The sequence below is a fragment of the Delphinapterus leucas genome, chromosome 8 (assembly GCF_059928025.1).
Source record: "Delphinapterus leucas isolate spDelLeu-1000000601 "Yukka" chromosome 8, BTC_Dleu_Yukka2, whole genome shotgun sequence".
Lineage (NCBI taxonomy): Eukaryota > Metazoa > Chordata > Mammalia > Artiodactyla > Monodontidae > Delphinapterus > Delphinapterus leucas.
In genome coordinates, this window is record NC_143136.1 from 102,491,881 (window position 1) to 102,516,656 (window position 24,776).

The window sequence follows — 24,776 nt, forward strand, 5'->3', positions numbered from 1 at the left end:
GAGTGACCTGCTCAAAAGTCTAAGTGGCAGAGCCAGGACAGGAATCCAGACTGTTCATGCTCCAACATGAATTATTTCCAAATACACTTTGCTGCCCTTGCATGTACATAAACACATATTCAGAAAGAAATGCCATTAATCACATACATTAAGGACACCATTTTTATTTGACAAGCTGCTGCATAAATTTTCTTGCAATAATTTTTCCTGGATTTTTTTTTTTTTTTTTGCTTTTGCTTTTGCTTTTGCTTAGTACTGCTTACTGTAGCTTTCCTACTTGCGAGAGGCACCTGTCTTTTTAAACTACACCCAGAAAAATTCACTTCTTGCAACCCACAGGACAATGCTGCAGGGTAAACCTGGGAAGAATGAACAGCCTCTGGAAGGCCTCATCGCTAGGTCAGCACCAAGCCAAGAACAGAAACAGAAGTCACTTAATCTGAATCCAATCATCTTTTGTGGCTCTCCTCTCAAGGGCAAAGGGGGAAAATAAAAGCCTCAATGGAAGCCAAGGTTCTAGAGATAGGCAAGGGAAAACAGAGGGGCCTCCAGGTATCTGTCAGCACCTGCCCCTCCAGCCATAAAGGGCACTTGATCTGGGGCAGGGGTCACACTGCGCCCCGTAAAGCAGCTAAGGAGAGACTAAACCTTCTGCAGTCTGCTTCTGGGCACTACGGCATTTACAGACGCTCCTACGATGCAATTTAACAGTTGATTGTTCCCTACCCTACACTGTGCCCTGTCCTCTCATCTGCCTTACCTGTCCCCCCTTTACACCATGAAGACCATTAGGGCGGGGAGGAAGGAAGCCCTCAGTTAAGAGGGAACCTACAAATTTCAAATACAAGTCAGCACGGCCTGGGCTTTGAGACAACAGTGCACAGGGCTGGAGTCCACATATATTAGATTTAGAGCGAGACTGCCCAGCGCTGGCCGGACACTGTGAGGGAAGGGACCGGGCCTGTCTTTTCCCACGGTATGCCCACCCCCAGGGCAGTACCCGCACAGGATAGGTGCTTAATGTACTTCAGCCATTGCATGAACACCTGGGTTCAAGTCCCAGAAACCTTAATTACCAGCTCTGTCGCCTTAAACAAGTTACCTGATTTATGTGCACGTCAATGTCTTCATCTGTAAAATGAGGATAACAAGATCTACTTCATATGGTAATGATACGTTAAAATGAACACATCTTTAGCACAACTTCTGGTACATAGGAAATGTCCCATAACCGTGGGTCATTATTATTATTCTACAATATTAAATACGAGTCCACAGTCACTTATCCAAAACTCTGGAGGCCAAATGTGCTCTGGAACACAGAATTTTCATGTTTTAGAAAGGTAAAATGCTGCACACAGTTTTAGACAGATAGATAGACAGGCAGGGACAGATGGATAGGTGGATAGATGGACAGATGGATAGATGGATAGATAGGTATCCCCTTGAACAGAACCTGGGCCAGCACCCACCATCAAACGTGAATATTTCTACAGCACAACATGCCCTAAGCAGGTAAATAAGGACCATAAGTACTCTCACATCGGTTCACTTCACATCAAATGAAAAATGAAGAACACTAGGCCTTCAGAGATTTGGGGAATTTGTAACTGCAGAGAAGGGACTGCGGGACTATATTCACAAAAGCACCTGGTCCCCACTGGGATGCTTTGTTCCGATCAGCCCACTAGACGCACACATTCCTGCCCTGTGAGAACCTGCCAGGCTGCACGCACGGAGCTGTTTGGCTCAGTACAAGTTGCTCAGATGACCTGGGAAAGCTGGGAAAGGCTCCCTCAATTCCCTCCAACTGCCATGGCCCAGGTGGCCTCCCCAGGTGAGCTCACTCTTACCTTCATCCCTTCTCACCTAAAGGGGCAGGGGGAGACAACAAAAGTGGCTGGAGGTACATCAGGAATCTACTCCACCATCTTCCTCTTTCTTTGAGTTTTATTCAGGAAAAACAGGAAGAGGAGACCACATCAATGAGGGCAGCCATATTCAAATTTTTCGTTGTTATTTTTATTTTTAATGTCAGACTAATCTAGAAAAGAAGCCCCATAATCAAGAAGAAGTCTCCCATCTCCTCCGTGTCTCCCACGGTCACGGTGACATCGAAGACTTACGAAGCTCTTCCAGCAACGGGGTGGGGTGGGGTAGTGAAAGGTGCCCCACAGTGTAGCCCCAGGGTGTGCCGCCTGTATGAGGACATTACTTAAAGAACCAATTACTCACTCCCCAAGGTGACCCAAGAAAGTCCAAAGCTGAAACTGAGCAGGACCTGTAGGGGCTCCTGGGTACGGGGAGCCCTTCCGTTCAGCCTCCATGACCTTCCCTGAGTTCCGAGGGGCAGATTCCAACGGTTGCTAATCCAGGAAGGGAGGGGATGGAGAGACATGGGAGGAGCAGCCAGGAAACAACAGTGCAGCCTTGGGGCAGGGTCCTGATTCCTCCTCAAGGGACACTTAGTTTTCGAGAGCAGGAGCCTGCTGTTAACCCCCTCTGCCTGACAAAGCAATAAAGTTACTCTTTTCTACTTCACCCAACACTCTGTCTCCGAGATTCAATTCAGCACCCCGTGTAGAGAGGCACCTGTGATCACAGCCAGCTCACAGCAGATAACCAGCGATAGGCTAGCAGAACACATACTGACCCTAAAATGAGTCTGCACAAGAGAGCTAAAATGCTCCAAAAGCAAACTGTGTTCTATTTAACCTAAATGAATGCTCCGTTATTCCCAACTTATGTGCAAATTATATATATCACTCTTTCCCCAGTTGAATCACGAATGGTTCCCACCAGTAAAGGAGAAGCATTTACACATAGTAGGTGCTCAATGTTCTAGCTAGTGCTGGGGTTGGCAAACTATGGTCCAGGGGACCAACTGACCTTCTACCTGTTCCTGTACGTTAAGTCTTGCTGGAACACAGCCACACCCATTCATGAACACATTCTCTGGGGCTGCTTTTGCATCATAATGGCCCAAACTAGTTAAATATTTACAAGAAGACCACAGGGCCCACCAAGCCTAATATGTTTACCTCTATTCTTCAAGTTTGCTGACCTCTATTCTTCTGAAAGGAACACTGGCTAGGAAATCAGACAGACCTACATTTTTTTTTTTTTTTTTTTTTTTGTGGTACGCAGGCCTCTCACTGTTGTGGCCTCTTCCGTTACGGAGCACAGGCTCCGGACGCACAGGCTCAGCAGCCATGGCTCACGGGTTGAGCCACTCCGCCGCATGTGGGATCCTCCCGGACCGGGGCACGAACCCGTGTCCCCTGCATCGGCAGGCGGACTCTCAACCACTGCGCCACCAGGGAAGCCTGACCTACATTTTTTTATTACTTATTTATTTATTTACTTGGCCACGCTGTGCGGTGTGTGGGATCTCAGTTCCCCAACCAGGGATCAAACCCACGCCCCCTGCAGTGCAAGCATGGAGTCTTAACCACTGGATCACCAGGGAGGTCCCCAGAGAGACCTACATTTAAATCCCAGTTCCATAATCACAAGTAGAAATTACCTCGCAATTCTCAGTAATTTCAGTGACCTCATGTATAAAATTAGGATACCACCATCTACCTTGCAGGGGTGTTATGAAGATTAAATGAGATACTGAATGCATACGGTAAATAAGCAAGAAATGATAGCTATTAAACTTTAATCAAAATGAGGTACAAATTTGTCTACCATGTTAACAAATACTCAAAGGTAAAGTGATTCAAGCTTCAGCCAACTATTTTTTTTAAATAAGACCTTGTCCTTGCATTCATCTACATTCCCTGCTAGGAAAAGGAATAACAATACCCAAGCACTACTGTTTTGGAAAGCCAAAAGTACTTCCCTTTTCCTCTCTTATCTTTTTAGTCCTGAATTTAAAAATAAAAAATTTCAAGAAGCCAAGCTTCAGAGAATTATTTAATACAAAGTGAATCCCTTCGAATAAAACTTAAAGTGTACTTCGGGCTCTGAAGGAGAAATCTTGCTCTACGATAAAGGAAAAAAACAGGTATGGGTCCCTAAAAGATACGTTTCCAGATTTCAGTAAAGCAACCAGGAACACTTGCCGAGAGTATGCCTAAGTTCCTGAGTTCACACAGGTAACCAGGATTCGTTGAGCACCTGCTATGTTCCAGGCTCTAGGCTCCAGGTGTGAACAAGGCCCATAGTCACCATACTTAGAGACCTTAGAGACCAGGGGGGTGCTCATCACTGGGTCAGATCAGAACCACAAGACATGGCCTTGACTCCAAAGCCATCGGTATGAAGTCACACAAGATATCAGAGCTTGAGGGCCCTGAGAGAAGATGTAGTCAAACACCTGCCCTGCACAGACAGGTAAAGTGACTTGTCCATGACGGCACGCGAGTCAGCAGCAAACCCCATCTGCCTGCTTTCCTTCCCACCGAGCTGTCTTTCTTAGAAAGTACTTCACAAAGGGTCAAGTCTTAATCTTTCACTCCTTTGTGACTCTGCAATTCCTATTACGAAAAAAAGACTCAGTTTTCAAACCTCTGGGTTCCTCTAGACAACGTTAATACTTTCTTCTTCCGTCTTCCCACAAAATTCTGTGCATCTCTATTACTGCACACTCGACACTGATTGGAACTATTCCCTTATTTATTCATGCACACACACACACCCCTGCTCCCCAGACTACGAGCTCCTTGAAGACAGGAACCAAGTCTTAATACTGACTGATACTCCTATCCCTCACCTCCTCCTTCCTATCAGGAGTCCGATACCACCCGAGTACCCCGCCTCTTCCACTCGGCCACACACTTCGCTCAGGGGAGGCTGAACCCCTTTGTAGGGCCCGGAGGTTGAGCGTGATGGCTGAAGGCCACCGTGGACACCTGTCCATTTCCAGCGATACTATGGTGTGCGCGCAAAGCCATTCTGGCCAATGCAGTGTAAAAAAGTCTGCTGGGGAGCTTCAGAGAAGGTTTCCTCCCAAGTACCAAGTAAAGGACACAAGCAGACATTCTTCTTCCCTGGCCATTGCATTAACTATGCAGACTTAACAGAAATTACTCAATCTCCTTATGATAGATAACTTTAAGTCAACTAAGTCAGCATTCAGTTACTCTGAGCCAGAAGCATCCTGATTTGCACACAGAAAGGTTCGTGGAGCCATGATTCAAACACAGACAAGGAGACTTACCAGACCTCAAAAATGTAAGGGACTAGAGAGTCTCCATCACCCTCCCCTTTGTAACGCTCCCACCACCCAGCAGCCAGCACTTGTTAATTTCAGCTAAATGAATAAAACAGATGAATGAAACAGGAAATTTAAGCTCGGCTGTCAAAGACTATTAGGGTAAATTTTACATCGAGTTGTAAGTGAACTATTAGGGCCCGAGGTAACAAGTCTAAAGCCTGCTGACTCTTAGATAAGATCAAGGTTTAATGTAATTGGAAAACAGTCTATACTAGAGCAAACAAAGAAATCCTGTAAGCACCCTTTCCAAGTCCGAATCCATGTCAGAAGACTGGTTCAATGAAAAAATCGCAAAAGGTTCTGTTTCTGGAAGCCCGACTGTCTATAATGTCTATAGCACCTATTAGCACATGTCCCACGATGTCTTCCACCTCAACCGGATCCAAAGGGGCCACCTTCTTAACAAACTAAAGGTGGGGAGGGCAAGGCGGGGAACCGACACCTCTTCAGCACTTTGAGCCCAGCCCAGTTTTCATTCATGAAAACTTAGTCCTCGAATGGCAACACAATCAACCTTCACAACTCAGTCGGGTCATGGGACCCCGCCTGGCCCTTCCCACCCGCCAAGGGCACCTGAAGAGCCTTGATCTTTGGAACCTAAAGGATATCCTCCAGGCCTTTACACACAAGTCACCGGAGGGACCTTGGCTGAGTACCTGGGCCGACTTCAAAACAGCTAAAATGCAGGTAAAATGCCCACATCCTACTGCCAATTCCACCCCCAGAGAAAATCGGTGAAGCCACTTGCTATTCACGAAGGGCCACTCACTGCTAGACGCGATAGTCACTTTAACTTCAAGGCTGCAAATGCTTGCAACCTCTCCCACATAAAAGCCTCTCTTTATCCGGTCACTTGGCTTTCTCTCAGTGCGCTAAAGGACAAGGGGTTTTCTGAGCTCCAACAAAAATCAAAGAAAACTCTACTTGCTCTTACTGGAAAGCAAGGAATCATGCTGACGGCTCACAAAGGATTCTTCTAGGACCCATTCTGATCCCCCACGGCTGCCCGGCCACCTAGAAGAGCGTCTTCCAGCGCATGGCTTACCTTGTAATTGCTGGAGTTCACCCAAAAGGTAGCGAGTCCGTCCACGAGTTTGTCTAATGTGGTCTGGTCATGCTCAAGGTCGGCAGACTTCTGTTTGTCCGAGAAATAGTCTATCAGTTCTTGGCCAACCTGCAGTCGCTTCCCCACATCCTTCTGTAGCACCTGTGCCAGGCAGGCCTCCATGCGAGGCTCCATGGTGGAATTCCAATCCAGAGCCAGCCGAAGCTAGAGGGCAGTCAGGGTGACACCCTCCCAGCAAGCGTCCCCGGGAGGCGGCCTCTTTGTTTGCTGAAGGTTACTAAGAGCCTGTGTTTCAGAGATGCAATCTGGGGAATGGCAACAATGCACCATGTGTGTCTGAAGAGCAGCTGGTAGGATATTAAAAGTCCAATTTAAATAACTAGTAGGGGAAAAGGGAGTGAGTGGCAGAGTGACGTTCTCCTCCTGGGTCTGGAATACTTCATAATTCAGCAGTCCATTCTGAAAAGTTAGAGAAGAGAACGACAAATCAGCACAGGTAACAAAACTCTCCAGGGCTCGGAAACGTTCAATCAAGGACAAAGCAGCTCATGCGGCAGCATCGTTTACAAGCACAAGTGGAGCGAGAAGCATGAACGCTTGGCAACCATATCCGAATAACGTAATTATTATTTTTATCAGGAAGAACACTGAGGCCCAAAGCAAAGAGCCAGTGAGCTTGACAGTTGGGGGGTTGAGGTTTCTCACAATTTTCCAGTTTGTAAATGCGCCAGTCGGGGGAGCAATCATCTGCTTCTGCTGGAAGATTTATCTGTAGCTTAACTTTTGCTTCCCACCGAAAACCTAACACCACTCTGTGCCTGAATCCCGTAGGTACTGTAGCTTATTGTCTCGCTCTCAGTCTTCTAAAAATCCAGGCGCCGGAAGTGAGGCAGGCTCCGCAGAAACACCACTGACCAAACTGGCCAGCCCGGTAACACTAACCAAAGCCAAAGGCAGCACCTACACCAAACTTCTTGCTCAGCGGCTTTACAACAGGGTGAGTAGGTAGTGGTCCCTGCCTCTTCCTCCAAAGAGAGTGATGGAGGGAGAAAAGGAACTAGGCTCACATTCTGATCACATTCTATTGACACAGTGTTCTCCACTGACAATAGCACCAACTGGGCTGGGTGTTTTGTTACAAAATCAGGAGACTTCAAAATCACGCTTGGGGTAGCGCAAAACACATGATATGGGGAAAGTACCAAAATCATTTTCATGAGACAAATTAAACAGGCCGACCATCTAACCTACAGCTGCTGGAACAATTGTACACATTTATTTGTTACAATTTCTTCTCTCAATTCCTTCCATTCTAACCCAAGAAGACGCACAGAAAACCTGTCTTCAAGATGCAGCATCCCCCCGACACTGTACCAAATAGAAACGTTCTTCGCACCGACAGTAGACGCCGACTCTCAGGGGTTCAGCAGGTAGAGCTGACCTTATAAATCAAGTAAGGTTAAAATTCGGTGCAGGGTGACTCTTCCAGTCTGAGCACAGGGAATCTCTCCCTTCCTGTCATCACCCCCACCCCATTCCTCCCCACAGCAAAAAAGCACAATGCTCTCTCTGAGTTCTAGAATGAGAAACAAGCCAAGTCATTCAATTAGGAAAACCCTCCTACAAAGTACCTGGCACTTAATTACCCATCTTCTGCTTTACTTCCAATCAAGAAGACTCACTGTCTCACGTGGCAATCCTTCCTTAAATGGAGGCAATACGTGCTTTCCAGTCATCTCCACACCCTGAAACTAGTCCCTCCTTCCCAAGAAAGATCTTCAAATACAGAAAAGGAGCTATTACCCTTCACTCCAACTTTTAGTCCAAACAAAATATCCCCAGTTCCCTAATGAGCTCCTAAGTCAGACTAATGAAGGGTTCAGTGATACAGGAAAAGTGGAGAAACCAACAGAACCTTTTCTTTCTGGGCCCAATTTTAGCCCAAGAAGGAGCTCTAATAACGTCAAGCTTGTGAGAGATTAAAAAGGGCCACAGATGCTTTGCTACTCCCTCTTCCACCGAGGTGGGGTCTCATCCCCCCACAGTGACCCTGGGATTGGTCTGAGCCTTGCTTTGGCCAGTGGGAAATCAGAGACTGCAGGAGCGAGCAGAGGTCACGTGGAGCTTGCGTGACTGCTGTGCTGTCAGAAAGCTGGTCTAAGACTCCTGAACACGAAAGGCCATCAGAGGAGAACCAACATGCTTCAAAAACAGCCGGCAGCACCTGCCAGACACATGAGTGAGTCCACGGAGGGACCATTCAGCCTCTCCTGTCATCCTCTGACTGCGGCTACACAAATACATCTAAGGAGACAAAAACCACCAGGTTAAACCACAAAAGGGTAAGAAATAGTTCATTGTTGTTTTAAGCCACGAGATTTGTGGTGCTTTGTTACACAACAGTGGATAACTGATACACTCCTTCTTCCCCTAAACATCTATCTTTCATTCTCAATGAAAAGAATCTCATATCCTTTATTCCTTCAAGGGGCCTAAAATCAACAGACACTAACCAGCAATGATGATGATGATACCGTTTTTGAGCATCCACATGAGGTGTCAGGCTCTATGCTAGATGATTTATACAGACTATCTCTAATTCTCCAACCCACTCTATAAAGGAGATATTAACATCCCTATTTTAAAGGAGATATTAACATCCCTATTTTACAGAGGAAGAAACTGAGGCAAAGGTAAGTAATTTTCTAAGGTTGCATGGCCATAAGTTTCCCTTCCCCACCTTCAAACCCTTGTTACTACAAGTCTGGCCTAGTTTTGTTCTGACTCAGAGAAAGAAGGTCAGACTTCATGCTTAGCTGGGAAGCAACAGGCAGGAGAGTAAAGTCTCCACTCCCCAGGGAGGAAGGAGCCCTGCATTCAAGTCTCTTTCCTGTGATTTTTAAAATACATATTATATAAAAACTTCCTCTTCAGTTGGAATTCTATAAGATTTCTAACAAATAAGTATATGCTTCTTGATGGTAATTATGCAGTAAAGGCTTAGCACACTCAAAAGTAGGTCACAAACTCCTTATGGAGGAAACCCACAGAATGAGATACTAGAAGCCCTCATGCATTAAGCAGACTGGTCCTCTCTGTTCTCTCTTTTTCTCCTTAATTTAAAAAAAGAAGTAACGGATGATCCCCTCCTGCACAAAAGTACAAGACCTCCCTCCCACGCCTGTCCCCCAGCCACTGCGTTTCCCCACCTAAAAGTAAAGACTGTCGCTAGCTTCCTGTACCTCCTTGCACAGATATTTTTAGCTACCCAAGCAAATAAGTATATGTGTTCTCCCCTCTGTACCCCCCAGAGAGAGTTTCCTAAGCATTTACAATTACATCACAAGAAGCAGCCCAACTCTGCTGCAGGCCAACAGGAAAAAGTTAAAAAATACCAGGTTCAGCAAGAATGAAGAAACACACAGCAGGACAGCCTGATGTAATGTACACATGTGAGACAGCCTCCAGTCTTGACTCTGCCACTTCCTGAGTGGCAATGGGAAGAACACTGGCTCCACATTCATTAAGTAAGATTAAAGGTGGGAAGGGCCTGCACAGGGCATTTTTGTTTGTTTGTTTTCTGTTTTGCGGTACGCGGGCCTCTCACTGCTGTGGCCTCTCCCGTTGCGGAGCCCAGGTTCCGGACGCGCAGGCTCAGCGGCCATGGCTCACGGGCCCAGCCGCTCCATGGCACGTGGGATCTTCCCAGACCGGGGCACGAACCCGTGTCCCCTGCATCGGCAGGCGGACTCTCAACCACTGTGCCACCAGGGAAGCCCTGCACAGGGCATTTTTTAAAAATAGCTTCAGGACTTCCCTGGAGGTCCAGTGGTTAAGACTCTGCGCTTCCCAGGCAGGGGGCCCGGGTTGGATCCCTGGTCAGGGAAATAAGATGCCACATGCCACGTGGCGTGGCCAAAAATAAAATAAAATAAAAAGTACTTTACATTAAAATAAATAAATAATAAAAACTAGATCCTCTCTCGATCCCTTACTTACGGTCCCTACTCTGTGGCACCTGGGCCACAACCATAGACGAGTGCCGAGGACAGGGGCAGAGAACAGAACCAGCTGTGAACTCTGATCTTCTGCGTCTACTACAGGCTTCTCCATAAGAGAAGTTCAAGGTAGGACCATTTTCACTCGTGGCCGAAAACAGCAATGAGTTAGTATTTCTCCTAAATGTAGAGACTGGCTGGGCTCAGCTGGCAGGTCCTTCTGCTAATCTTGCCTGGGATCACTCAGGCAGCTGCTGTCATCTGCCAGCCTGACTACAGCTGAAGAGTCTACAGCGGCATCACCCACATGTCTGAGGCACTGATGCTGGCTGTTGGCTGGACCTCTTGCCACACGTGACCTCTAACCACTCAGTAATATAGTCTGCAGTTCATTATACGTGGTTGGAACATTCCAAGATGGCGAAGGGAAGTGGCCAGGCCTCTCAAGGCCCAGGACACAGAACGTGCAAATCACTTCTGTAACATTCTATGGGTCAAAGCAAGTCACAAGGTCAGCCCAGAACAAAAATGTGAGCAAATGGATTCTACCAGTTAAAAGGAGCCACAAAATATTGCAGCCATGTGCTTCGATCTAACATATATGTAGTCATGTATGTAGTGGGTATCTGTAGAATGACTACATGGATGGGGTAAATACATTTGTCTTCTCTGTTTGCCCATTATCTTGATTACTTTTATTTAACCATCAATTTATCATATATCACATCTCATTACAGAAGATACAAAAGAAATAACTATAATCTATGACTTGACTTGAAAACGCTTCCAACTTACTTGGAGAGAACAAGAGATACGTACTCACCACAAAAAGCTTGTCAATGTGAGAATTCAGCACAAACACAGGGACTTCCCTGGCGGTCCAGTGGGTTAGACTCCACGCTCCCAATGCAGGGTGCCCAGGTTCCATCCCTGGTCGGGGAACTAGATCCCACATGCCACAACTAAAAGGTCCCGTGTGCCGCAACGAAGATCTTGCATGCCACAACTAAGATCCAGTGCAGCCAAATACACAAATAGTAAAAAAAAAAAAACCCACAAACACAGGATGTACAGTTAGCAGACTTCACAGATAGAATGCCGCACCTGCCAAATAAGGGCTATGAATAAGTACTGTGGTTGTTTACAGAAGGGATGGATCAAGAAGGCCTGGAATGACCAAGTCAAAACCAGTCAGACAAGGCTCAGTCTAAGCTTTGTCTCGAAACATGGACAGGACGTCCTACATCAGTTATGGCACTTAATTGGGGGAAAAAGCCTAAGCAAGTGAGGGATGTGGAAACTTGTGACGGTTGAGGGAAGAAGCGTGGCAACAGAGACAGTGAGATACCTCTGAGATGGGCAAGCATTATTACTCCCACTTTTTTTTTTTTTTTTGGCCGTGCAGCCTGCGGGATCTTAGTTCCCCGACCAGGGATTGAACCCAGGCTACGGCAGTGAATGTGCTGAGTCCTAACCATTGGACCGCCAGGGCATTCCCATTACTCCCACTTTGAAGATAAAGAAATGAAGCTTAGAAAGGTTAGGCTAAAAAAATTTTTTAAAAAAACAAAAAAACCAGGGGCTTCCCTGGTGGCGCAGTGGTTGAGAGTCCGCCTGCCAATGCAGGGGACACGGGTTCGTGCCCCTGTCCGGGAAGATCCCACATGCCGCGCGGAGCGGCTGGGCCCGTGAGCCATGGCCGCTGAGCCTGCACGTCCGGAGCCTGTGCTCTGCAACGGGAGAGGCCACAACAGTGAGAGGCCCGCGTACCGCAAAAAAAAAACCCAACAACAACAACCCTGCCCAAGATTTTAAAGCTAATAACTGTCGAGTGGTAATTGAAAATCAGATCTGCCTGGCCCCAAAGTTAGTATTATTTTTGTTATAGTACAATACTATATACCACTGCCTCACTGAAAGTTCAAAGTGTGGGTACTTAATAACTCAAACATGAAAATGTTAAAGTTATATGGGGCATGAGAAGTAGAAGATTAAGAAACAAGAAATCAAATTACAAAGCACTCAGGAAGCTTCAATAAAATAATATTCCATATCACAGCATCAAGTAGTACAATTTAAATTACGAGCACCAGTGAATCAATAAGCACATCAAAAATTTCCCTGGAAAATATGTAGAAAGCAGGCATCATAATGACAAGCCAACCCCGAAATCTAGAAACGAGCAGAACCAATCCACAGTAGGCAAAAGCAGTTGTTTCTATCAATAAGACAATTTTTCTGCCTTATCATCATTTGTATAATTACGATACGGTGTGAACCTTTAAAGACGCCCGGCCGGGCCCCGCCAGCAGTGATTCTCTCTCCTCCTTGGACATCCCACAGCCCACTCACTGGTAGCCACACAGTCACTCAGTGAACAGACCCTGGGCCAGCGGTGTGACAAGTGCCCCAGGCTAACTCCTGGAAAGCACAAAAGGTAAGACTTGGTCAAGGCCCTCAAGGAGGTCATTGCCTGGAAGAAGGACGAGACAGAAAAGCAGGCGGTGGTGGCGGTACAGGGACAGGCCCTAAGCCGGGGGCCTGGACATGGTGCTACAGTGGCAGAGAAAGGAGAAGCGGCTGCCTGAGGGAATTCAGCAGGGCACTTCAGGATGGGCCCCTGCCACCGCACACCAGGCAGATGCAGCACCCGCCCCCCCTCCAGCTTTCACGCGTCACTCCCCCAGTCACTCCTCACCCACCGCGGATGCGGCCTCTGGCCTCTCTGCCTCCTTCCCCAGCTCCTCTCATCTCCTGTAGCGGCTTCACCACCCCTCGGCTGACAACACCCGCTCCTTTCAGCCTTCTGTTCTAGGCCCCAGCAAGCCCTCCTGGCCTGGTCCTCAGTTCCCTGCCATGCCATCCTCCTTTCCCACCACAACTGCCCATCCCTCCAGCTCTTTTGTTCAAGTGCATTGCCTCAACCTCGTCGATTCCATAAACTCCTTCCCAGTCTCACCTTCCTTTGAGTCTGCATTAAATTCCACGGAGGTGTCAACAGCATGGAGCTACCCTCCACTGTCTCTCCCTCGGGAGTCATTGCCTAGTAATCCCAAACCCTGGGTGGACCAGACACACTGAAGCGGCTGCCTTCTCAGGCCTGCAGGGCTGACCGTGCGGAAGAGAAGAACACATACCCAACCAGGCTGGTTTTAAACTGATCTCAAACTTCAGAAAGCCCTTCGCCACCAGCAGCCTTCCAGCTCACGTTCTCTGGCAACTCTGCTTGTCTTTCTCTCTCAAAGAGCTTTCCCGGCTTCTCCGCAGACGCCTGTCTACCCAACCCTGCCGCTCCCTCCTGAAAGGCTCACCTGCTGCTCGCTCAGTAAAGCAGGCAAGATGAGACACCTGGGACAGCCACCAGCGACCCGGGGCAGCCCCCTCCACCTGTTCAGCTGCCTGCTCTCCAGCATCTACCTGCAAGCTCCCCTCTGTTGGCTCACTCCCGGCAGCTGAGACACTTCCTCAAGGCCCCTGGAGCTCACAGGCCTTCCATCAGCAACACCAGGGACGGCGGAGCCCCTGTAAGCAGCTGTCTACACCCGCAAGCTGCACGGAGGCACTCCCTGTCCACCCTGCGGCCCTCCCCTCGGGCCCCCTGCCACCCGTCCACTGCAGCCGCCTGGTCAGGAGCACGAGTGACGGCCCTGCCGGCAGACCTACTTCACTAACCCCGCCTCTCGGAGGCATCCCAAAACTGACCCCTCCTTCCTTCCCCAAAATTTCCCACAAACGAGCGTGCCTTCCTGCTACTTCTCTGGCTGCACCTCCTCAAGTTTCTTTAACCATCTCTGCTTCTCTCCCAAAGCTCACCCCCAAATAATAAGCATGCCTTTCCATGAATTTTTTAAATGCCTATAAAACTGATGCCTCCCAAATTTGAATGTCCGAGCCAAATATCTCTGAACACCAGTCACAGGCACGGGCCTCTTTTCGGTGCCAAACTCTTTACCACTTCGGGGCCTTATCTCTTGCTGTTCCTAATGCCTGAAACATTCTCCTTATGCCTGGGCTGGCCTGGCTGTCACTTCAGCTTCAATGTCACCTCCTCAGCAAGCCCTTTAAAGACCACTCTAGGGGGTCGGTCCCTTGTCACTGCATCCTGTTCTCTTCAAAGCATTTATGACAAGTTGCAATTTATCGCATGTTTGTTTACCTATTTGCTGTCTGACTTTCCCACAGGACTGTCAGTCTTATGAAAGAGGGGACCTTGCTTATCTTGTTCACCTAATGCCTACAGCCATGCCTTGTACAAACATGGCACTCGAGAAATAGCTTTTGAATGAATGAAGTTTGCTTGAGTTGAAAATCAGAAGAAAACAGTCCTTGGCAGTCATTAGTAGAGTTCAATTCCTTCTTGGGGAGTGGGAGGAATGCGGGGATAGGAAAAATGCAAAAAAGCATTTCAGATAAAAGGAATGTGCAAATACATATGGACAAAACACAAAAAAGAACAGACTATGGCCTGCTCAAGGGAAAACAAGCCATTTGGAAAGGCCAGAGCACTGGTTCCCAACCTGCAAACACTATTGACCCCTGCCCCTGAGGTGAGAGGGTGGAGTGATTAAAGGCTGTCTGAGAGGGACTTCCCTGGTGGCGCAGTGGTTAAGAATCTGCCTGCCAGTGCAGGGGACACGGGTTTGAGCCCTGGTCCAGGAAGATCCTGCATGCCACGGAGCAACTAAGCCCACACACCACAACTACTCAGCCTGTGCTCTAGAGCCTGTGAGCCACAACTACTGAGCTTGCGAGCTACAACTACTGAGCCCGTGTGCCACAACTACTGAAGCGCATGCGCCTAGAGCCTGTGCTCCCCAACAAGAGAAGCCACCGCAATGAGAAGCCCGCGTGCCGCAACGAAGAGTAGCCCCCGCTTGCTGCAACTAGAGAAATTCCACGCACAGCAACGAAGACCCAACACAGCCAAAAGTTAATTAATTAATTATTTATTTAAAAAGTCTGTCTGAGAATTAGTGCAGACACAAGTCATGCATTATCCATGACCTAAGTATTCCTAGCCATATTTTCATACTTATGCAATGCAGTTGTGAATCTTTAAATGCAAAAAGAATGTAAAAAGTACTTCTAAATTCTTATTTTGAGTTTGAAAATTTTTCTCAATTAACAGATACCAGAAATTCCACTTACATAGAGCCCTGTGATGCTGAACACTAAAAAGAGTTCTTGGGACTTCCCTGGTGGTCCAGTGGTTAAGAATCCGCCTTCCAATGCAGGGGATGCGGGTTCGATCCCTGGTCAGGGAACTAAGATCCCACATGCCGCGGGGCAACTAAGCCTGTGCGCTCTACAGCCCATGTGCCACAACCAGAGAGCCTGCGGGCCATAACCACTGAGCCCATGCATTCTAGAGCCTGCATGCCACAGCTAGAAAGAAGCCTGTGCACCGCAACGAAAGATCCTGCACGCCACAACGAAGATCCCTCGTGCCACAACTAAGACCTAACACAGACAAATAAACAAATAAATAAATTTTTTTTTTTTAAAAGAGTTCTTATTCTCAGAAAGTCTGGCTCAGACCAGAAAGACTGAGCACAGACAAGGCCCAGCAGTCAACTTCCAGCACCAAAGGCCAACAGTGCTGTGGTCTCCAGGGAGCTCTGTACATTGTCATCTTTGAAATGCAGAATCACGAGACTTCGGGTGGGCATACAATTATTTACCTTGGAGAGAGCATTAAAATCTGCAGTTCCTCAAGTTATCATAAGAATATTCTGCAATAGGGGAAAAAAAATCAGTTGAACTCCCTCTTGTCTCTATCATTCGCCCCAGTGTGAAAAATAATTAACTACAGTGACGTCATGACAAAAAAAACAACCATAATGTATGATGTAAATGCCCAAAAGTGAGTAACAGAAGAAAGTTCACTATATTAAAAGTTCAGGTCATATGAATAGAAATAAATCATTAACGTTGGTTAATTTCTGGTACTAAGATTACATATTTTTCTTTGTACTTTTCCGTATTTTCTAAATTTTTTCTATGATGAATATAGAAAATATGTTACTTTTATAATTACAAAGAGAAAAGTATTATTCAAAAACCAGGCATGACCATTTCATAATGGAGGAAAATCTCCCTTTCAGTATTATGGAATATAATGTATAACTATCAGTGAAGTGTAAAATAAGAAGAAAGACTTAAATTCCCAAAAAGATGGAATTGGTGGATTAGTTACTTCCACAAATTATGTGGTAGAAAACTACACAATGGAAAACACAAATAAGTACCAAAAAAAAAAAAGCAGCTCAATATTACTGTATACATACTATAAAAAAATAATAGGAGAAAATAAATACACTGCACAAGTGCCAGATAAGTTATTCATTCATAATGGTTACTACTTGCCTTCACTAGCATTTTAATGAAGCAATTTCTTAAAAATCTTTCAGATATTTTAAATATTTTTTTCTTTGTGAACTATAAAAGTAGAACATAGTTTTAATTTTATTTTTGCTTCTCCTATGGCAGGTTTATAATAAGAAGAACTGCTTCTATTTTTATTCTACTCCTCAAAGATGGAACAACACGGACATACACTGAAAACTGCTGACGCATGTTGATAGGTACATGAGAATTTGTTACACCATTCTCTTCACTTCTCTATGTGTTTAAAATTGTCTGGAACTTTTAAAAATCCAAAACACTTTTTAACTTCTTCAAAAGAATTGTAAAGCTTAAGTCTATGTGGGAAAAAAAATACATAAAATACCTGCAATAAAATTAGTAATTAACTAAACAAATAAGGATGTGAAACTGCATTAAACTGCATATACATAGTTACACATATAGCATATACAATGTATGACATTTATATACATATAGTATGATATAGCCCACATGTGAAAAAAATTACAGAAAAGAACAAAAATAGAGTATGTAAAAGATTAATAGGTAGCTTCTGAGTAATAGGTTTGAGAGCTTACCTCCTACTTCTTAATAATTTCCTCTACTCTTCATATTTTCTAAGAAGAAAAGAGACATTTTTAAAAGTCTTAAAAGAGAAAAGCAGTTATTTAATAACATTCATCTTATTCATTCAAGAAGTGTGAAACCGGGGCTTCCCTGGTGGCGCAGTGGTTGAGAATCTGCCTGCTAATGCAGGTAACACGGGTTCAAGCCCTGGTCTGGGAGGATACTACATGCCGTGGAGCAACTAGCCCCGTGAGCCGCAACTACTGGGCCTGCGCATCTGGAGCCTGTGCTCCGCAACAAGAGAGGCCACGATAGTGAGAGGCACGCGCACCGCGATGAAGAGTGGCCCCCTCTCGCCGCAATTAGAGAAAGCCCTCGCACAGAAACGAAGACCCAACACAGCCAAAAATAAATAAATAAAATTTAAAAAAAAAGAAAAAAAATATATATATATAAAAGAACTGTGAAACCAAAACTAACTGACAACAAAGACACCTCCCTATTGACTGCTGACTTTTCTTCTCCTAATGATATACACAAGATGGATGTCAACATCGGCATACCAAGCTGTTACATTTCCAAGGCAGTTACCCCAGACAGGAAAGAATAGTAATAATATAGATTATAGATTCCCAAGGAACAGTCTTACGTAAAAACAGGAGACCTCAGCAGGGAGCCAGCTTATTGGAGAAACAAGGCTCATCACAGACACTAACCAATATGCTGGCTCCTCTAGAAAGAGGGGACCTAAATTTCCACTCAGGCTAGAAACATTTACTTCTGTTGTATTTTTCAGAGAGCTTCATTTACAGTTTCATAGCCGTGACCAGCTTTTTTTTCCATTTGTTTACTATACCAATGGAAAACAGATCCTTAAACTTGAATGACTCCTTAGTGATTTTTAGTAAATATATCACTATCAATAAATTCTCCCTTTTAAAGTGTACGTACTGCCCCTAGGTTCAGATGCAGACGTAGAGAGACTTGAGGACACGGGGAGGGGGAAGGGTAAGCTGGGACAAAGTGATAGAGTGGCACAGACATATATACACTTCCAAATGTAAAATAGCTAGTGGGAAGCAGCCACATAGCACAGGGAGATCAGCTCAGTGCTTTGTGACCACCTAGAGGGGTGGGATAGGGAGGGTGGGAGGGAGACGCAAGAGCAAGGGGATATGGGGACATACGTATACGTATAGCTGATTCACTTTGTTATACAGCAGAAACTAACACACCATTGTAAAGCAATTATACTCCAATAAAGATGTTAAAAAATAAAAAAGTGTATATAATTCAGCAATTTTAAATATGTTCACAAAGTTGTGCACCCATCACCACTACTTAATTCCAGAACATTTTTATCACCCCAAAATGAAACCCCTCTCATCCTTTAGCAGTCACTCTCCAACCCCCTCTCCCAAACCCATGAAAACCAATAATCTACTTTCTGATGGAATGGATCTGCCTATTCTGGACACTTCATATAAATGGTGTCATAAAATATGTGTCTTTCATATCTGGCTTCTTTCACTTAGCATACTATCTTCAAGGTTTATCCATCTCATAGCATGGATCAGTATTTCATTCCTTTTTATGGCTGAATAATATTCCATTGAATAGCTGTACCACAGTTTGTTCATACAGTTATCCGCTGATGGATATTTGGAATGTTTCTACTTTTTGGCTAGTATGAATAATGCTATAAACACTCCTGAACAAGTTTTGTGTGGGCAGGTTTCCAATTTTCTTTGATATACAAATAGGAGTGTTAACTAGAATACAGGATATAACTCTATGTTTAGGGTTTTGAAGAACTGCCAAACTGCTTTGCAAAGTGGCTACACCATTTTATATTCCCACAGCAGTATATGAGGGTTCCAATTTCTTTACATCTTCAGCAATACTTATGGTCCATCTTTTTTATCATAGCCATCCTAGAGGGTATGCAGTGGCATCTCACTGTGGCTTTGATGGGCATTTCCCTAACGACTCTGGGTGTTGGGCTTCTTTTCATGGACTTGTTGGCCAATTTGGACATCTTCTTTGGAGAAACGTCTAATCAAATTCTTTGCGGGACTTCCCTGGCAGACCAGTGGTTAAGACTCTGCGCTTCCAATGTAGGGGGTGCAGGTTCAATCCCTGTTCAGGGAACTAAGATCCCACATGCCACGTGGCGCAGCCAAAAAACAAAAAACACACAAAAAACAAATTCTTTGCTTATGTTTTTAATTGGGTTGTCTTTATTGTTGATTGTATGAGTTTTTATATACTCTGGATAAAAGTTCTTTACCAGATAAATGATTTGCAAATATCTTCTCTCATTCTGTGGGGTGTGCTTTCATTTTCTTGATGGTGTCATTTGAAACATAAAGTTCTAAATTTTAATAAAGTCCAATTTGCCTATTTTTTTGTTGTTGTTGCTTGTGTTTTAGATGTCATGCCTAAGGAACCACTGCCCATTTTACCACAATAAAAAAGAAAGAAAAGAAACTACTGCCTAATCTAAGGTCATGAAGATTTGCATCTACGTTTTCTTCTAAAAGTTTTACTGTTTCAGATCTTACATTTTGGTCTATGATTGAGTTCATTTATATATATGAGTGAGGAAAGGGTCCAAATTCATTCTTCTGCATGTGGATATCAACTTGTCCCAGCACGATTTGTTGAAAAGACTATTCCTCACTGAATTGTCTTTGCACTCTTGTTGAAAATCAATTGACTACAAATGTAAGGATTTATTTCTGGACTTACATTCTATTCCATTGATCTGTATGTCTACCCTACCCTTTATGCCAGTACCAGACTGTCTTGATTACTGTAGCTTTGTAGTAAGTTATTAAAGTCCTCCAACTTTGTTCTTCATTTTCAAGACTGTTTTGACTGTTCAGGGTCCCTTGTATTTCCATATGAATATGAAGATCAGCTTGTCAACTTCTGCAGAACAGACAGCTGGGATTTTAATGGGGAGTATGTTGAATCAATTTGGGGAATAGTGCCATCTCAACAATACTAATACTAGGTCATTCGATCCAAGTACATAGGATGTCTTTCTATTTATTTAGATCTTTAATTTCTTTCAGTGATGTTGTATAGTTTCAGAATGTAAGTTTTACACTTCTTCGTTAACTTTATTCTAAGTTTTCTATTCTTATTGATGCTTTTATGAATGGAATTGTTTTCTTAGTTTCATTTTTGGATTATTCATTGCCAGTGTATAGGAATACAACTGATTTTTTTATATTGATCTTGTGTCCTAAAACCTAGTTGAACTTATTAGCTCTAATTTTTTTTAATTAATTAATTTATTTATTTATTTTTGGGTGTGTTGGGTCTCCGTTTCTGTGTGAGGGCTTTCTCTAGTTGCAGCGAGCAGGGGCCACTCTTCATCGCAGTGCGCGGGCCTCTCACTGTCGCGGCCTCTCTTGCTGCAGAGCACAGGCTCCAGACGCGCAGGCTCAGTAGTTGTGGCTCACGGGCCTCATTGCTCTGCGGCATGTGGGATCTCCCCAGACCAGGGCTCGAACCCGTGTCCCCTGCATTGGAAGGCAGATTCTCAACCACTGTGCCACCAGGGAAGCCCAGCTCTAATTGTTTTACAGTGGATTCCTTAGGATGTTCTATGTACAAGATCACATCATCTGCAAATAGATTATTTTACTTCTTTTCCAACCTAGATGCCTTTTATTTCATTTTCTTGCCTAATTGCCCCAGCTAGAAGCTCCAGTACAATGTTGAATAGAAGTGACATAAAAGGACATCTTTGTCCTGTTCCTGATCTTGGGAAAAATTCAATTTTTTATCACTAAGTATGGCAGCTGCTGTGGGTTTTCATCAATGGCCTTTATCACATTGAGAAGTTCCCTTCTATTCCTAGTTTGTTGGGTGTTTTTACCAACTAAAATGCTCTTCCTGCAGCTACTGAGATAATGTGGGTTTTGTCCTTTACTATTATTATGGTTATGCTGATTTCCAGCTGTTAAACCAACCTTGCATTCCTGGGATAAATCCTAGTTGGTCATAATGTATAATCCTTCTGATCTGGTGCTGGACTCAGTTTGCCAGTATTTTGTTGAGGATTTTTTTTTTGCATCTATATTCATAAAGGATACTGGTCTGTAATTTTCTTTTCCTATGATGTCTTTGTATGGTTCGGTTAACAGAGTAATAACATCCTCAAACGATGAACCAGGAAGCACCCCAGCCTCCTCTTTATTTTGAAAGAGTTTGCAAAGAATTTGCATTTGGTATATTTGGTAGAATCACCAAATGTGAAGTCATCTGAGTTGGAGCTCTTTGTGAGATGTTTCTTTTTTTTTTTTTGCAGTACGCAGGCCTCTCTCACTGTTGTGGCCTCTCCCGTTGCGGAGCATAGGCTCCAGTCACGCAGGCTCAGCGGCCATGGCTCACGGGCCCAGCCACTCCGCGGCATGTGGGATCTTTCCGGACCGTGGCACGAACCTGTGTCCCCTGCATCGGCAGGTGGACTCTCAACCACTGCGCCACCAGGGAAGTCCCCTTGTGAGATGTTTGATTGTTAATTAAATCTCTTTACTTGCTATTGGACTATTCAGATGTTTTATTTTTTCTTGAGTCAATCTCAGTAATGTCATTCTAGGAATGCATACACTTTATCTAGGTTGTCTAATTTGTTGGCATATAATTGTTCCTAGTATTCTCTCATATTCCTTTTTATTTCTGTAAAGTCAGTAGTAATGTCCTCTCTTTCATACCTGATTTTATTAATTTGAGTCTTGTCCTTGTTTTTCTTGGTCAGACTAGCTTGACTAGCTCAAGGTTTGTCAATTTTGTTGATCTTTTCAATTTTTAATCTGTTGATTTTTGCTTTTTTCTCTATTTCATTTACTTCTAATTTAGTATTTATTTTTTCTTCCTTCTGCTTGCTTTTGGATTAGTTTGCTCTCTTACCAGTTTCTTAAGATAGAAGTTTAGATTTACTGATTTAAGATCTTTCTTTTTTCATATAAGAATTTATAGCTATAAATTTCCCTCTGAGCACTGCTTTTACTGCACCCCCAAGGTTATGGTATGTTGTTTAATTTTGTGCATGGAGCATAATAGGTGCTAAATATTTATTGTTGAACAATGAATGAATGCCAGGGTTCTTCTTTTAATTGTGGAAAAACATACATAAAATTTACTATTTTAACCACTTTTAAGTGTACAGCTCAGTGGCATTAAATACATTCACATTACTGTGCAACCATTACCACCATGTTATGTTGTGTTTCTGTTTTCAGTCATCTCAGACTATTTTCTAATTTTCCTTGTGATTTCCTCTTTTACCCCTTAGTGACTTAGGAGTGTGTTGGTTAATTTCCACATATTTGTGAATTTCCCAATTTCCCTCTGTTACTGATATCTAATTTCATTCCATTGTGGTCAGAGCACACTCTGAATCATTTCCATCCTTTTAAATTTACTGAGTCTTGTTTTATGGCATAACATATAATCTATCCTAGAGAATGTTTCACATGCCCTTGAGAACAATGTGTATTCACTGTTATTGGCTGTGCTGTTCTATAGATATCTGTCCCTTAATGATTTAAAAGAGTCTATCTGCAACTAGATCACATTTAAGAAAAAAACTGCCAGTTATGGACATCTTAAATTTTTCATATTATCCCCCACTTTTATACTGACTATTTATTCCATATATATATTTATACATGTATATAAATAAAAATCAGGTCTCCCCTTTAAAAATAAAAATCTCAGTTTCTAGCACCATATTAAGGGCTGGTTTCTAAGAGTGAAACCTACTAAAAAGGTAAGCAGAAAAGAGCATATATACCCACACAAAAGATTTTCTAACAGGTTTCTGACACATAAAATCTCCAGACTTAGGTAAATAAGAAGAGAGCAGAGCATTTGATATGTCATTTGATAGCATGACAGCTGACATGGCTATCCCAAATTTCCCAAGGGAGCTGGGTTACACCCAGTGGAAAAAAAGAAAACCTTATTAAGTACGGGTTATTCAATGTGAAGACAGAAGGTGTAAGAAGCTTGGGATATAAAAGCACAGAGTTTGTCTCTTTTACTGAATAAAGAAGTCAAGCTAAGAAGTACTGCAGCAGTGGTTTAAAATTTGGGTTTCATTTCAGCAATTTAAAATAAGCATAGGTACTTCACATTTGAAATAGCGCTTTCCAATGCACTAAGTGATTATAAAAATGCCACCTTCTTTATTCCCCAACAAAACCTCTGTAAGATCGTTACTGTCATGCCTATTTCACAGATTCAGAAGCAAAGTAACTTCCAGAGTCACACAACAAGTATGAAACAGAATCAATATTTGAACCTGGGCTTCTAATTCCAAATCCAGGGCTATTTCCACCAAGTCACAGCTGCTGCTTCTCACCAAGAATACACACAAGTCTCAGTGCTTTAGACCTGAGTATATATAACTTAGGAAAAAGACCTACACAGGAAGGATATATCCACCACACTTAATGTTCCCAAAATAAGAGCAGAAGAGCCTGAACAGAGAGAAGCAACCTGTCCTGGCACAGCACACATACTAAGCAGGGGTTCCAGAAACAAGGAACAAAGGAAGAGGAAGAACCATATGCACCCCCAGAAGTAAACCTAGGAGAGCAATCAGCAATCGTTAGCTCAGAGAGCTCAGTATTTCCCACAGATGCCAAAGGGCTGATCAAAAATAGGAAAGAGAGAGAAGAAAAAGGGTAACATATAACCACTAGAGGAAACTAGATGAATGGTGAAGAGAAACTCTCTGTACTATTTTTGCCGCTTCTTGTGAATCTATAATTATGCCAAAATGAAAAGAGGAAAAAAGTGAAAAGATGTACATGATGTGGATAGGCTCTTGGTCCTAGTTTCCTAAAGTTCCTTAAATTCCTAATGTGCCAGCCAATCTGTCAATGAATTCCAGGTCCACTGGGGAGGGAAAGACAAGTGAAGGATCTATTCCAACAGTACATCAAGGTACTTTCCTGGAAGATTAGCTACTTTTCTGATGACTCCTTAGTAGACAGAGAAAAAGGAAAGACTACAACGATGAAATAAACATAAGGTCACCCCTGGGTAAAGCTCTGTCTTAGGCATGCACTGCCATGAAAACACATGCTGTGCTACTGTCTCTCACGCCCAAATCGTTTCCCTTGCTTCTTCTATTCCTTGCTCCAGAAAGATTCAGACTGAAGACGCAGAAGCTGATGGACTGGAAACACTGCAAACACAACTTCACATACGGCTTCCTACCCACCCACCATTCAACCAGATTTCAAGCATATACACTTTAAATCTGTACTCTACTAAGCTTACACGTAACAGCTAGGGAAATGTTGCTATATTTCTCAGATCAACTATAACAGAACACTGCTATTACTACAATAACCTTTTTACATTCATATTTTATGGATTCAGGGAAAAAAATCCAAAAGAAAAGCACAAAAAGAGATCTGTGCCTTGCCTACATTAGTACGTACTGAACTGTACATACAGATGCTCGATTTCCAAACTGAGTTGTGATTACCTCAATATTTTTCCAACACTGACTTATTCCTACTCA

At 43.9% G+C, this 24,776-nt stretch overlaps 1 protein-coding gene across 1 annotated transcript in view; it reads right to left on the minus strand.

The window, feature by feature from the left end:
- CLASP1 (cytoplasmic linker associated protein 1) overlaps nt 1-24,776 on the minus strand; it is a 266,955-nt gene that overhangs the window by 224,904 nt on the left and 17,275 nt on the right. Inside the window, exons 2-3 of the mRNA XM_089916904.1 lie at nt 17,233-17,271; nt 6,270-6,749 (exon numbers count right to left, since the gene is read on the minus strand). Coding sequence (XP_089773030.1) covers nt 6,270-6,464 — 195 coding nt within the window. The 5' untranslated portion in view covers nt 6,465-6,749; nt 17,233-17,271. The remainder of the gene's footprint in view (nt 1-6,269; nt 6,750-17,232; nt 17,272-24,776) is intronic.